Source organism: Syngnathoides biaculeatus, chromosome 14 (genome assembly GCF_019802595.1).
Source record: "Syngnathoides biaculeatus isolate LvHL_M chromosome 14, ASM1980259v1, whole genome shotgun sequence".
Taxonomy (NCBI): domain Eukaryota; kingdom Metazoa; phylum Chordata; class Actinopteri; order Syngnathiformes; family Syngnathidae; genus Syngnathoides; species Syngnathoides biaculeatus.
Genome location: NC_084653.1, coordinates 14,986,429 through 15,001,239, shown reverse-complemented (window position 1 = coordinate 15,001,239; position 14,811 = coordinate 14,986,429). Strand labels below are relative to the sequence as shown.

General features: G+C 39.3%; 1 protein-coding gene across 1 annotated transcript in view; it reads right to left on the bottom strand.

The window, feature by feature from the left end:
* Positions 1-12,826, bottom strand: part of wars2 (tryptophanyl tRNA synthetase 2, mitochondrial) — a 35,085-nt gene extending 22,259 nt beyond the window's left edge. Inside the window, exon 1 of the mRNA XM_061841514.1 lies at positions 12,650-12,826. Within this exon, the coding sequence (XP_061697498.1) occupies positions 12,650-12,763 (114 nt within the window). The 5' untranslated portion in view covers positions 12,764-12,826. The remainder of the gene's footprint in view (positions 1-12,649) is intronic.
* Positions 12,827-14,811: the final 1,985 nt, after the last annotated feature.

Genomic DNA, 14,811 nt, shown 5'->3' with positions numbered 1-14,811 from the left:
ACCCAAATTTGAAGCCGCGTCTGTGTTCTGTGCTTTTTATGCCCATTAAAACAACAAAAACAATGTAGCTGAACATGGAGACTGCTCCGACCTCTGCTTGTAGCAGTGGCAGGCTTTGGAGACTCCGCTTGTATTTTGATGCTTCCCATATAATTAATTAGCAGTCACTCACATTTGAAAAATGTATGGGTGTGGTCAGTCATGCCCGCAGATATAAAAATCCGGGCGTGATTAGGGATGGAATCTCAAGACCTGAAAATAACTTACTGAGTTGTTATACCCGAGTATGTAGTTGTGACCGAATACTGTAATCAGAATTTACTGACACTGCACAGACTGAGACAGACATTTTTAAAGAGGTCAATAGATTACATTTCAAAACTAAATATTCATATAATCATGATGCATTGTTATAATCTCGCATAATTTACGGCGGTATCTATTGTCAATTCATTGATGAAAGGTAGCAGTAGATTATATCTTTCTAAAGAATGGAGAGGGGAAAATCTTTCAACTTCAAGATAAAGTCGTACCACGGGAGAAAATGACCGTTCGCATATATATATATATATATATATATATATGTGTGTGTGTGTGTGTGTGGAGAGACTAGTCTAACGTTAGAACTCAGATCAAGTCAAAGTAAATCACAATCTCATAATTATTATAGTTAGATACTGAAAGATTACCTGTGTTATATCCCAGATATGTTTTCAATGTAAATCACAGGTGCCCAGATTCCCCCCTGCCCCCCAAGATCTACCATATTTTTGGGCACTATAAAGCAAACCGCATTATAAGGCGCACCTTTGATGAATGGCCTATTTTAAGACTTTTTTCATTCATAAGACCTTACATACATAATACACCATACATAAGCATTATAAGGTGCATAGAAAAGACGCTACAGTAGAGGCTGTGGTTACGTTACGTATCCATTAGATGAAGCTATGCTAAAGGCTCAATATTGATCCATATATAAAGTGCACCGGATTATAAGGCGCACTGTTGGCTTTTGAGAAAATTAAAGGCTTTTAGGTGCGCCTTACAGTGTGGGAAATACGGTACTTTTCAAGCAGCCAGCCTCCTGGGATCGACTGGCGGGGTCGGAAGGGTATGCGGGTGCACGCGCAGATCGACGCGACTGCTGTAAATAGCAGGCCGACTTGCTAGAACAGGCCTTTATGTGCGTGCGCTCGACGTATTGGCCACACTTGAATCAAGCGACGAGGTGGATGGTAGTCCGTCTTTTTTTTTTTTTTTTTTTTTGGGCAGCCGTCACACGGTCAACCGAAACTGCCTCGCCATCGATGCATTGGCCTTGTGTAACTGAATTTCCTTTGACGTGGCTCATTATGTTGATGACTTTCGACGTAAATGCGCTTGCAATACGTGAAACAGCTCGGAACATGTGCTTTTGGCATCACTTCCATACATGCTCGGTTAACTGTTACGGTTAACTTCCATTTCCTGTTTCCGGGTGAATACTGATTATGTACGAGCAGGCTTGTTTTGTTACCAATGTTTATGAAATAAACACGTAAATTAATGTCAAGACAACACAAAATAAGCGACGTCTTGCAATATTTTTTTCTACTCGTAAAAAATTTTACATGCATGATTTTTCATGCTCGACTGTGCAGATTTGCGTGTGCAATGGCGCGCGGGAGTGATCGCATTCCGTCAAATGTGAGTGACTAACTCAAAGCATCTCATCTTTATCAAGGAAACGCTATTTTGAGATTTTAATGTAACATTTTGTCATCACCCATTCCTGGTTCAGACATTTTAACAAATCATCATAGCCACTAAATATAGCAAGAGAGACGCTCATTGAGCACACCACCTCGTTGTTGATGACACCTCTGACTTTCAACCAGAGAAGAGCGCACTGGCCGGTTGTCGCGCGGGGCCGCGACTGGCGTGGAGGAAGCAAAAGAGAGACCGTAAATAGGAGGCCAGTTTGCGAGAAAACGTCTTTATGTGCATGCGATCGACGTATGTGCCACACCCGAATCAGGCGACAATATGGACAATAGGCTGATGTCTTTTTTTTTTTTTTTTTTGGCACGCTGTCACGCGATCGACCAAAACTGCATCGCGGTCAACAAATTGAGCACCCCCGCTATAAAGCCTTCATTTCTCTGGCATAATCACGCCACTAACCCTAAACCATAACCAAATTTATTTTTTTCTAACTTGTCCTTCTCATCTGCTTGGTCACGGAGATTGGAACATCCATATACCTTATAATGCAAGCAGTTTTTTTGTACAACAGAGAAGCACCAAAACCCAAATCCTGACCCTGATGGATGGATTTTTCTTTACTTGATCATGTTAACTATAGCCTTAAACCTAAACCCAAACCCTAACCCTGAGGGTAGGATTCTCTCTAATCTAAAAACCGCATCCCTAAACCACTGGCACAAACCTTACAATATTCGCGTCATTCATTTCCATAACGGAAAGATTTTGCCTAAACTGACATTTTTCTAAAACCCTCGTCCTAAAAACTAACCCTACCCCCTAAACCCTGGAATATTGGTGTTATGCATTTTCCAAAGTGCCCTCATGCCAGGAGGTTTGAAAGAAAATGTGTAAGTCAAGTGTCTTAAAAACATAACATCTATGCATTTTTTTAAGCTCTTTCTAGATTTCAGTGTGTGTTTTTCTGTTTTTCCTCCACGGAGGGTGCCGAAGGGAGCCAGGGAGTTGGCAGGTATGCCCCCACCCCCCAAAAAAAGCATTTGATTAAATCTGTGGTGGAAAGGCAGGACAGGTGAGATTGATGAGGTTCCTCCAAGCTTCACACTGTGCAGAGTGCGGGGCGGCAGGGCAGGAACAGAAACGCCGCAGTGTGGCAGGCCAGGGCTGCCGGCCTCCACTCGCACCGTGGGGTCCCTGGCCTGATTAATGGGGACTGGAGGCCCTTCAAAAACAGCAGACATGGACCGTTCCAAAAATAACCTCAACGGGCAGCGGCTTCTGAAGGGTCCAGACTTCAAGACAGCTTGAAGGTTGGCCAGGGGAAGAGAGGGGAGGGGGTCAGGAAACTGTAATCTTCCTCATTAGGAACTCAACCTTTAAAGACTGTTTCCAGTTTACGTAAAATTACAAAAATTGATGAGGGGAACTGCATCAACTATATGTACTTGCAAACGCTTGCTGTGGTTACGTGCAAGTGACAGACACAATTAGCAGGAAAGAGAGCGGGACACTCAGGCCCATAAATGACATGATTTACCAATGTTTGCATACTTCTTTCAACAGAAAATTAGCAAATCCCAGGGGAACACAAAGAACGGGAAATTAGGCTTCAGTAGAACTAGCTAGAATATTTTTGCAGTACCAGGCAGGCAAAAAAACAAAAACAAAACAAAAAAAAAAACGGAACTTAAAGTTTCTCACCAGAACATTTGGAGCAAAAATAAACTACATTACATGAGCAACCTATGACAAAGAGTGGTCAGAAGTGAATCTAGGCATCACAGATTTAGTTGGCTTCATGAAAGAGTTACAAATAATTTAAAACAAAGTAACGAGGATATGATTTATCGCACAACAAATCTGAGCAAAAGGAAATATTGCAATCTGAGCAAAAGGAAATATTGCAATAACAGCTATAACAGACGAGCGAAATAAATAAATGGATTGCCTAGAAAAATGAAATTGCCACATTGAAATTGTTGAAACTCGAGGAATAAAAAAAAATGTACTAACGACTGTACTTATGACAAAGAGTGACAGAAAGTGAATTGATGCATACTGGATTTAGTTTCCTTCTTAAACGAGATCCGTACAAAAAGGAATGAAGAAATCTGTGACGTCCAATGTGAACCTAAAAGTTTTGCAATAGTGATGTTCAAGAACAAAGAGAGGTGAAGAGGAGATTTAAAAAAAAAGTATGCTTCCTTATAATTGCCATGAAATATATTGGAAAAAAAAAAAAAAAACGAGCTTGGGTAAAAAATAAACCATGACTAAGTATGGATTTCTAGGATGGGTAAAAAAAAATTTACAAATAGGTAATTTCTCGAATGCTGAAATGAAAACGACTTTATATTATATATATATATATATATAGAGAGAGAGAGAGAGAGAGAGAGAGATTTTTTGTACTCTACACTTTATTTATATTACCAAACTATTGGTTATTTGATAAGAATTACAATGAAATGAAATCAAAATAATATATTTGACCTATTTCACACACATTTCAGTAACTATTCAATTTTATAAATTAAATGCGGATTTTTGAGCACAAAGATTTGCTCATTCCTGGTGTTAAGTGTGCTAGAAATCTTCCTTGGGGAAATTGGACAAAAACATGTCACAGACTTGTTATCAAATCATTCTTTTAAACTCCGGCAAAATCCATAATGTCTTCTTTTTAAGTCGATTTTGATATTTGATGTTGGAACAAGCAGCGTACCGCTGGGACTCATGATGGGAATGACTTCTAAAATCAACTAGTAACCGCACACAAGCTAAGTCAGCAGGACACGGTCTTACGCTATCATCACATCACAACTTTTTCACTCCTGTCACGATGTGGTTGCCTTCAGGGAGGTAATAAGACGACGAGGTGGGGGTGGGGGGTGATAGGGAGGCGGGGCTTATAGATAATTTGTAGTAAAAACAACACACACAGCATGGAAAAAGGACTGAGGGTTGGTGATGCTCTAAAAAGGTAAACATCTCCACAGGTTACTTCCCTGAAAAATATCGTCATAATAAATCTGACTTGAATCGACTTTTTTCTTTTCGGGGAAGACGAAAACTTTAGTAAAAAAAAAACGTATAGAAAGGAAAAATGTTTTTTTTCCATTTCCTCCTGCTTGGGAGGTTTACGTTGGATGTAAGATTTGGCTTGGCAGAAGTCATTTTGAACGTCAAGCTGTCTCGATGATTTGTATTTTGTAAATATGTTGGCGGCATGACGAGTTTGGGGCTTTAGCGCTCCGATCTGACATCTGAAAACAAATCGGCCAGTTAATGAACAGCCCTCAAAAGATCCAGGTTAAGTCCCCCCGCACCCTCGCTACTCCACTCTTGCCGCAATCTCCCATGCGGCATGAGGCGGGGGTGAGGGGGATTTAATGGTTTTAGTCGACACCCGAGTAAGTGAATTTTGGGGCCATGGGGGAGAACAGAGGTCAATCACAACTCACTTCCTGTTTCCTGCAGGCTGACAGAACAGGACTGATTTGCAGCAACGACGTTTGCACTCACAGCTGACAGCTGAACATATCAATTAGTACCAAATAGCCCAAGAACCTATCGTATTTGTACAATTGCACGACTGTTAAGAACAGCGAAAATATGCTTCTCAAATGGGGTTTTTGTCACAATTCAACACCTTACTTTTCCCCCGTGCCAGCCTTTTCAAGTGTTATTTTATTATTTGTATACAGTTTGTTAGGACGGGCGGACTGCACCAATCCAAACTAAACTTTACGCCAATTTGATCAGTCTGATCAGATTGGCCGATAATTGACAATTTTTGATGAACGGTTTTGATGTCATAATTTTCCATCCCGACCAATTACAACATTGATGAGCTCCGAAAAAGACAATTCCTCCACATCGCTGTCATGCACAGTATATCTGAATCTAAAAGTTATATACAGTAGTTTTTTGTGTCTTTTGACGTAGTCCTGTAAACATCTGATGGCTGATAACATTATCACAAAACAGACAGCTGATACAGACAAGACAAATTTGTTCTTTTACGATTGCACTATATCAGATTACGGCAATAAAAATGTTTATTTTCTATACCACTGCAACCATTTTTTAATGATGACTGGGTTTTATCTTGTAAATGTAAGTGAGACATGACTAATGGATTGTGCCCACTGTATTATAAGAAGAAAATGGGGGGAAGAAACCCTTTTTGTCACTGGTGCTCAGGACAGGAGAGAACATTTGTGTCAGGCTTGGTTGAGAAGTGTTCACATACTGTAATTCCTGGCCTACAGAACGCACCTGTCTATAACCCTCACCCAGTACATTTGTAAAGGAAATACCATTTGCTACATCCATACGCCGCAGCAGTGTAAAAGTCGCAAGTGCCCACATTGAAACCTACATTGAAACATGAAATATTTACAAAGTGCCGCGCTAACAGGGCCGGTTAAAAACAAAAAAAAAACAAACAAAAAACAAACAAAAAAAAAGCATACCGGTAAAAATCATTGAGACACAGCAGTAACACTATAGCGCAGCACTAACAGGGCCTGACTGGTAAAAGTCTCTTCTTCGGTACATATATTCCACCGGTCTCACTCTTAACTTTTCCGCTCGAATGCCCTCTTGCGGCCGATAGGGAAAAAATGCAAAAATTAGCCGCATCTCTGCATAAACCGCAGGGTTGAAAGCATGTGAAAAGAGTCGCGGTTATAGGCCGGAAATTACAGTACATTTAATGCGCCACGGCTAGCAAGCAATCAAAATGTTACATAGCCTAGGAAGCCAATGTTAGTGCTTGTAGTTGTTTGTAAACGTGCTGCTGTTCTGTTCAGTGAAATCCAACCTTTTGGGAGCCAAGGCACATATACTCTATAGTTAAAAAATGTCACGGCACACCAACAAACAAAAATATCACAAAAGTTTATACATTAATTGCTGTATGTATTTACTGCAATCAAGATCATTAGTTCTGTCTGTCACTATGCCTAACTGGCATAAATAGATGAACAATGGTACATTATTTACTATAAATACTGTCCATATTTTAGGAACAGTTAGATACAAAAGCATGTACAGTAAATGAACAGATCATTCAAATAGACTCAGTGCTACATCTTGTGATTGGATCAGTGATCGTTTCTTTTAAACTCCCGGATTGGTGATTTGCCCCAAAAACATCTAGAGATTTGCCTCTAAAACAGCTATTTGCATTCATTTTTGTTAAAAAAAAACTTAAATATTTCCAGATCTCCAATCTTATTTCCTTCTTAAAACTACACTTCCACCTTTATTTTCACCCAAAACACAGCCACCCATCTTAAAATCCGCCCTTTAAAACACTTGTCCACCTTTACTTCCACATTAAGCTTTCAGCGCCACATTTACTTTGACAAGTTCTTTTCTGGTGTTTTATTTCTTCCCAAGACATGAGAAAAAAATCTTGAGTCCACCCCCCCATAAAGTTACAGACGTGCAATCCAGTGGTCTACGGGACCAAAGGACTGGTACGTACCAGAATGTTAAACTGGGGAAGAGACCGATTATCACCCAACCCAATTATTGGCCACAATATTCTGTGTTTTGACGCATATTAAATTAGCTTTTTCTTTAATATGACAGCCGAGAAGAAATCCATTTAAAACACGGTAAAGGGTATGAAACGATCTATACATACATTTAAATTTTCATGTAAATGTATAAAGCATGTTGATGACTGTGGGAACTCCATGTACTTATTTTTTGTTTCAAGTTAAAAACCCATTCGTGGGCAGCGTCACAATTTTGGGACATCATGATTTTAACGCATTATATCCTTCAGTATATCAAAATATTTGAGTGTTTTAATCTGAAGCCATACTTTGGTATCAGGAGAGGATAACTAATCGGTCAAAGTTAGCACGGCGTTATTTCCCTTTCATTCTTGACCCAACATGGCGGTCTCAAGTACACATCGAGCATTTTCCAAGAGAAGAAAGGGAGAAAGGTCAGTTTGCAACCAAGTTTGTCTTCAAAATGCTAATCCATCAGTATTATTAACGTGCAAGTGTCGTTCTAGAATAAGAATTAATTGATAAACATATCTCTAGTATGTACCACTTCACAGAACTGATACCAAACCCGTCCCAGTTTTGGGATGCTGCCCGCGAGAGGGTACACCTTTTTTGTTTTATGCGTTTATGCGTACAAAAAAGAAGTGTTATTTCCTTGATTGTGGCCTGTTGACTTTTATCTCAATAAGGCAAAAAATTGCCACCCTGCCCATGAATGGGTTAAAACAAAGATGGGCAAAAGATTTACATTTATTTTGAAATGTAGTAAACATTTTACTGCTAATAAAGATCAGCTCCAAATATCAGTTGTTGCCCTTCTAGACCATTAATAATTGGTATTGGCATCATCATTTTGGTCTATCCAGGCATGAGGATTTCGGCAAGTATGGTAACCGATCTTTCGGTTCTGTTGAATTTTGTCCTGGGAAACAGTGGGAAACAATTTTTCGGTTCCCATTGATAATGCTCATGGGAACCGGCTTTTGCATGTCCTTAAGAATAAAGCCTTAGCAGGCATGAGCATTTTGTCTTTTACGTTTAGCAACCGACATGTTTGACCAGCGTTTGAGTGACCTGGATATGAATAACTCGACCTTGCGCATGCGTAGCGCAGAAGCGGAAACCGGTGCTGTTTGTAAACCACACTGACAAAGCTGGGCGTTTTAATCATTAAAAATAAAGGGGTTCATGTCGGTTCGTTTTATACAGATTGTTGTATTTCGTTGAGAACTTGTTTTACATTCTACACATTGGCGAATTTTATTAAAAGTAAGCCCTGAGATCTGGGAAACGGACTTTCGGTTCTGTGTTTTCTCAGGCTGGGTAACGACACGGTAACGGAACGATCGTTTCCGTGAAATGCTCATGCCTGTCTATCTATACCTTAAAAGTATCTTCCCACATTATCTTTGCCCTTAAACTTTACAGCTCCATCTTTACTTCCACACTAAACACACCTCTCCACCCTCAATTGTACTTAAAATACCACTTTGAGTTGCAATTTAAAAATAATGGACCTATTTTTAATTCCACCTTAAATCCACCTGCCCACCTTAACACCTTAACATCAAACTACACCCCAACAAAACACCTCTTCTCCTTGACTGTACAGTGCCATTTTAAAAATATTTCTACACCTTTACACCCACCTTAAACACACATCCCCACTTTTACATCCACTTTCAAAACACTCAAAATTTATTTCCATCTTGAGCACACCTTTTCACCTTTATTGCATACACCTGGGCGAATACATAAATTGCTGTTTTCCTGGTAAACTAACGTTTCCACTTCAAGACAGGAATGTTCCAATTTGACATAAAACAATGCATGTACACAATAAAAGCTTTTACCCTGGCGAATTGGCTTGACATTATTTCCTACGGGGGAAAACATTTGCCGTTTAGGCCGATGTGCAAGCTGCACCATGTGTACTTTGTGAAGCCGTGCGAGGTGTGCTTGCAGCAATAACAGAGCAGATGAAGTGTTGCTTTTCATTCCTTTTAATTCTCCCCAAATGTGAAAAGCGCCTCACACAAAAGGGGGCTGAGGTGTGATGTGCGTCAAACCTGGCCAACCTTCACCTTCCCTTTCACTGCCTGGAAAAAAAAATTACTTTTTTTTGTTGTTGAATTTCTATTAATCTGACTGCAAGATGAAGTGTTACCTCTCTGTCACATGTTCTACACGCTCACCACGTGAGTAACATTTTAATATGAGCGCTGGTTAACTTATACATACACTTGCATGACAGTTAAACATGTTTAGAAGGTGAAGGTAGAGGTAGAGAAGTGTTTTTGAGGAGGAAATGAAGGTAACGAGGAATTTTAACAGTGCAGATGAGTAGTCAAAGACAATGAAGGCAAAAATGTAAAAATGAGGTGCTAATGCTGAAAGAAACATGAGAAAATTTGCATTTAACTTTAAAAAAGAAAAAACATAACCTAAAATGACCTATACAGGCAGTCCTCGGGTTAAAACGGTCTCGACCTACAACGTTTCCACCTTACAACGCCCGTCCACCGTCTGCCATTTTGTCAAGCTAATGTGCATAGCGCTCGTCCATGTTTGTGAGCCAGGAGTAGCTTCGCATTTTTCACTGTCCTTTTTATACATTATGGCCCCAAAGAAGAAAGCTGTGTCTTTTAGCAATGTTTCTGCAACCAAAACAAACTCCATTAACATGGAAACAAAGCTCAAGATCATAAGATCGGAGAAAGGAGCGATACCGACGAACATCGGTAAAGAGCTAGGCTTCAGTCGGTCGACCGTGGTGGCAATTATTAAAGACAGAGCCCGTATTTTAGCACATGTCAAGGGTTCCGTTCCTATGTCGGATACAGTGATTATAAAAATACGTTCTTTGATACTCGTTGAGATGGATAGACTACTTATGTTATGGATTGAGGACCAGATTCCTTTACAATAGCTAAGCACAGCCTCCCATTCATCTTCTCCATCCACATCAGCAGTAATGCCAAGTACAGCACCTTATTTGTTTATTTCAATGTATTTGCTTTTTTATACCAAGTATTTTGACCTAAATTCTGACTTTAATGGTGAAATTTGACTTACAATAAAATTTGAGTTACATTACCAGAATAGGAACAGAACTCGTTCATAAATTGAGGACTCCTTGTACTGGGATTTCCCCACCACCATATTACACAACACTGCTTGTATTGTTATAATCATATTTTTGTTACCGCAACATTTGTGTGAGAAGATTCGTCACTTAATAGCTACAACATCAATGCCATGTGTTTCCTTGTCCATACCGTTGGTTTAAGTGTAAACCTCAACCGAGTGTGCTGATAAACATCTTCAAGCAAGTACACGTTGACTTTGTTTGAAGAACTTTTGCTTGCCAAATTGCCCACCGTATGCTAAGGGAGGAACAAGTGTCCAATACAGAGTGCAAAACCCGAGTTGTTAATACTTTCCGGCATATATTCAGTTGAATACACAACAAAGCCAAGATATTTATTGTTCAAACTGATAAACTTGGTTTATGTTATACATTCACTCATTTTGCATTTGCTTGATGCGACACTTTCCTGCCAAAAAGCCCAAAGACCTATTCTCCCAAAAGCTACTATACTTTAAAAATATATAAAAACTTAAAGTAAAAACAAACACTGACTAGTGCGATGCATGTACATTTTTTGGTTGCTATCCTTTTTTAAAATCACGCCCAACCTGCATTAGTGTAGCTCAGAAAAGGACTAATACAGATAAACATGCAAACATCTAAGGAATGAAAAAGGTCATAAAAAACTTTGTAGGGTAGATCTGGGAGGAAGGGGGGGAATCATGCATCTTTTCCCCCTAAATTTCAACATAATTTAAGCAATCTGGAAGACTCGGACGAGTACAAAAAGGCAAAATAAACGTGACCAGTATGACTAACCTGTGTAGAAAAATAAAAGAAGAATGAATGGGGCCATATAGATTTTGAGTGAAAAACATCCTTACATCAGCAAGGTATTAAAGATGAAAGGTGGCTAGGTCAGTACGACAATGACGCCAAACACACCGCCCAGGCAACGAAGGTGTGACTTCGTAAGAAGGATTTCAAAATCCTGTCGTGGCTTGCCAGTCGCCAGATCTCAACCCCATAGAAAATCTTTGGAGGGAGTTGAAAGTCTGGGTTGCCCAGTGAAACCCCCCAAAACGTCACTGCTCTAGAGGAGATCTGCATGGTGAATTGGGGCAAAAATAACAGCAACAGTCTGTGAAAACCTTGAAGACTTACAGAAAATGTTTGACCTTTGTCATTGCCAACAAAGGGAGTTGAACAAAGTATTGGGATGAACTTTCATTATTGATCAAATAGTTATTTTTCCACCATGATTTGGTAACAAATTCTTTAAAACCAGACAGTGATTTTTTTGGATTTTCTTTCCTCATTTTTGCACTCAAAGATAAAATATACCAATGCTAAAAAAAATAACGGGCCTCTCATCTTTTTAAATGTGACAACTTGCACAATTCATGGGTGGGTAAATACTTTTTTCCCCTACTTTATGTGTTATGATAGTTAGAAGAAGTATGTGCTTGTCAAAATGCGACAAAGTGGCTGTATGCCGAGTATACTGTGTGCCAACTAAACAGCCATAAAACAATACATGTCCGTGACTGACATGACATCCGGTATGTAAGTGTTAAATACGTCATGTGTACAGTACAATGGTAAATACTAGGTTAAGGAATCTCTGGTATGAAGTGGATTTGTTACATCTCGATACGATAATAAAAGGTTAGTAATCTGACAATAATAGTGCACTTTTCAAAGCCTAATTGACCATGACACAAAGGGCGATGAAACTTTGAGAAATGTATACAATTTAAAGTAGGATTAGTAGTGCGCAAGTAATCACAAGTAGTGCGGTAATCTAGTAAAACGTACAAATATTCAATTGCTGATTATTAAATAAGGTGAAAAGGTAGAATCCAAATTCTTTTTCGTGGTGAAATAAAATTATTACTTCATTTGGTAGAATTAGTGTATATGAGTCTTTAAAAAATAATTCTAAACTAAGAAATAACTTGTTAAATTGTACACTAATATACAGGAATCGGGAGGTTGATTCACTAAAAAGTTAAAAATTATAAACTGTCATCACATTAAATTAGCTAGTAAACTGTATCATACAGTCAAGTACTACCTCATATTTACATGTTTAAAGCTCGTTAAAAACGACAGAACTACCGCTTGAATCAACATAAATTCTAACTTAAATAAAAGTGTTGACTATTAACACGTACAAAAATATTTTAGTTATTGATGTAGAACATTAATGCATTAATGACTGACGCCAAAGAGGAGTGATGTTCCGAGTGTGTTAAAGGGAGTAAAAAGACAGTCGTCTAAAAACGACCTAGACAGCATGAATACAAATCTTTACCTTAGTTTCCAACGTGTCCCCATCACAGAGAAACCTTCGTTGGGCTCGGTGAAGCTTCCTGAAGAACTTGATCAGGAGATGTCGTGCCACATGAGCCCGTACCGACAGCGCCATGTTGGGATTCGACACATGATGACGTCACGTCACTAGAACTACGGTGGCCTCGATAGGACGAAAGATTTTGAGAGGATTTGTGCGATAATACTATGTATGATTGTCAAAGGGCAATTACGTCTCTTATTGTGTAAAATTATGAAACTCGACACTTATGTATTCACCCAGGGCTATTAAATTCATCGGTGGAGAGAGGGAGTGTTTTCAAAGTCAATTGAAGGTTGAAAAAGGTGTAAAATATATATATTTTTTTCCATAAAAAAATAGCGGTGTGAAGGTAAAACAGTGTTCTTAATGGACCAAAACTGCAAATAAAGGTGGAGATAAAATTATTAATAATAATAATAATAATAATAGGAGAGAAGGATCTGTTTAAAGTGGAAATATGCAATTTTGCACTTTTGCCTATTCCAATGTGTGTTTAAAGTGGACATGGAGGTTGTAACGAGTGTTTAAAGTTGAAATAAAGGTGGCGAGAATAATTTGGAGAAATTTCTTTGAAAGTCATAAGTCTCAAGTTTTTGCCTTCAAGTCTCAAGTTGAGACAGGAAAGTCCCGAGTCACCTCAAAACATGCAAGTCTCAGACCAATTCGCAAGTTTTACACATTGAGTTTGGAATCCTTTTGAGTTTACCAACAAAATAAAAAATATATATTTGAAGATATACAATATTTGTATTTAATGTGTATGATATACTGGATTTATATATTTCATATATTTGGAAAGCCACATCGACTGACAGTTCAATTGGAACACGAGTTTGTCATCTTATTATCCATCCATCCATCCATGCATTTTCTGAGCCGCTTATCCTCATAAGGGTTGCGGGAGTGCTGGAGCCTATCCCAGCTGTCATTGGGCAGGAGGTGGGGTACACCCTGAAGTGGTTGCCAGCCAATCGCAGGGCACATCAAGACAAACAACAGTTGCACTCACAATCACACCGAGGGGCAATTTAGAGTGTCCAATTAAAATTGCGTGTTTTTTGGGATGTGGGAGGAAACCAGAGTGCCTGGAGAAAACCCATGCAGGCATGGTGAAAACATGCAAACTGCACACAGGCGGGTCTGGGATTGAACGCGGGACCTCAGAACTGTGAGCCGAACGCTTTCCAGCTGCTCCACAGTGCTGCCTCATCTTATTTATAAGGAACAATTTCATCCAACTTTGGTATCTCAGGTGGAACACAAGGGGGGATTGTGTAAAACTATTCAATCATCAAAAAGTTGTGAAGAAGAATGTACATAGTTTCATATTGACTAGATGCTAGCTGTGTGCTGAGCGATAAAGGTAAATAAAGTAGATTGAAAAAAATAAATGTAGTACAAGACTGATTCTTGAGAGCACTCAACTGCCTAAACCAGATTGTCATGTAGTTTGCATGATGACTCCGATATATGTGATCAAATGAAACTGTTAATTTCATCATGGAACTAGTGTAGTATATGATGGAAATGAAGATGGACAGGTGTGTTTAAGGTGGAAATAAAGGTAGAGACATTTTTCATGTGGAAATTCCACTGAATTTACTTAATTTGAACATGTACATCGTGTGTAAATGTGCTCAACTATCAGATATTTGAGTACTGCCATGGAAACGAGAGTAACATTTTGTCAGTTTATCACATTTGAACCTTGTGCAAGCGAATATTAAGCTCTCTTTTGAAGAGAGATTTGTTTAAGGTGGAATTTAAGGTTCACAGGTGTTTTCAGGTGGAAATAAGAGTGACGACGAGACGGACACAAACCGTTAAATGGTGCACGTTCAGGTCGAGTTGTATTACTGTAAATGCAGTGGGTACTGTAGCACTGAAGGTGGAACTAAAGGCGTTAAGGTGTTTCCAGGAGGCCACGCTAATTGTTGCGTCTGGGCCCCAACGGCGCTGCCTTCCCTTTTTCCCATGACCGCTGAGCTCTTTTCCATGCGCGGCCGTCATATATTATTATTACACATATCGACTATATTAGCGATTAGTCGGCACACGGGGGTCAGGTTACGCGACACCCTGTTTGCGGGGTGGGCTGGCACTACCTGAGCGCTTTCATG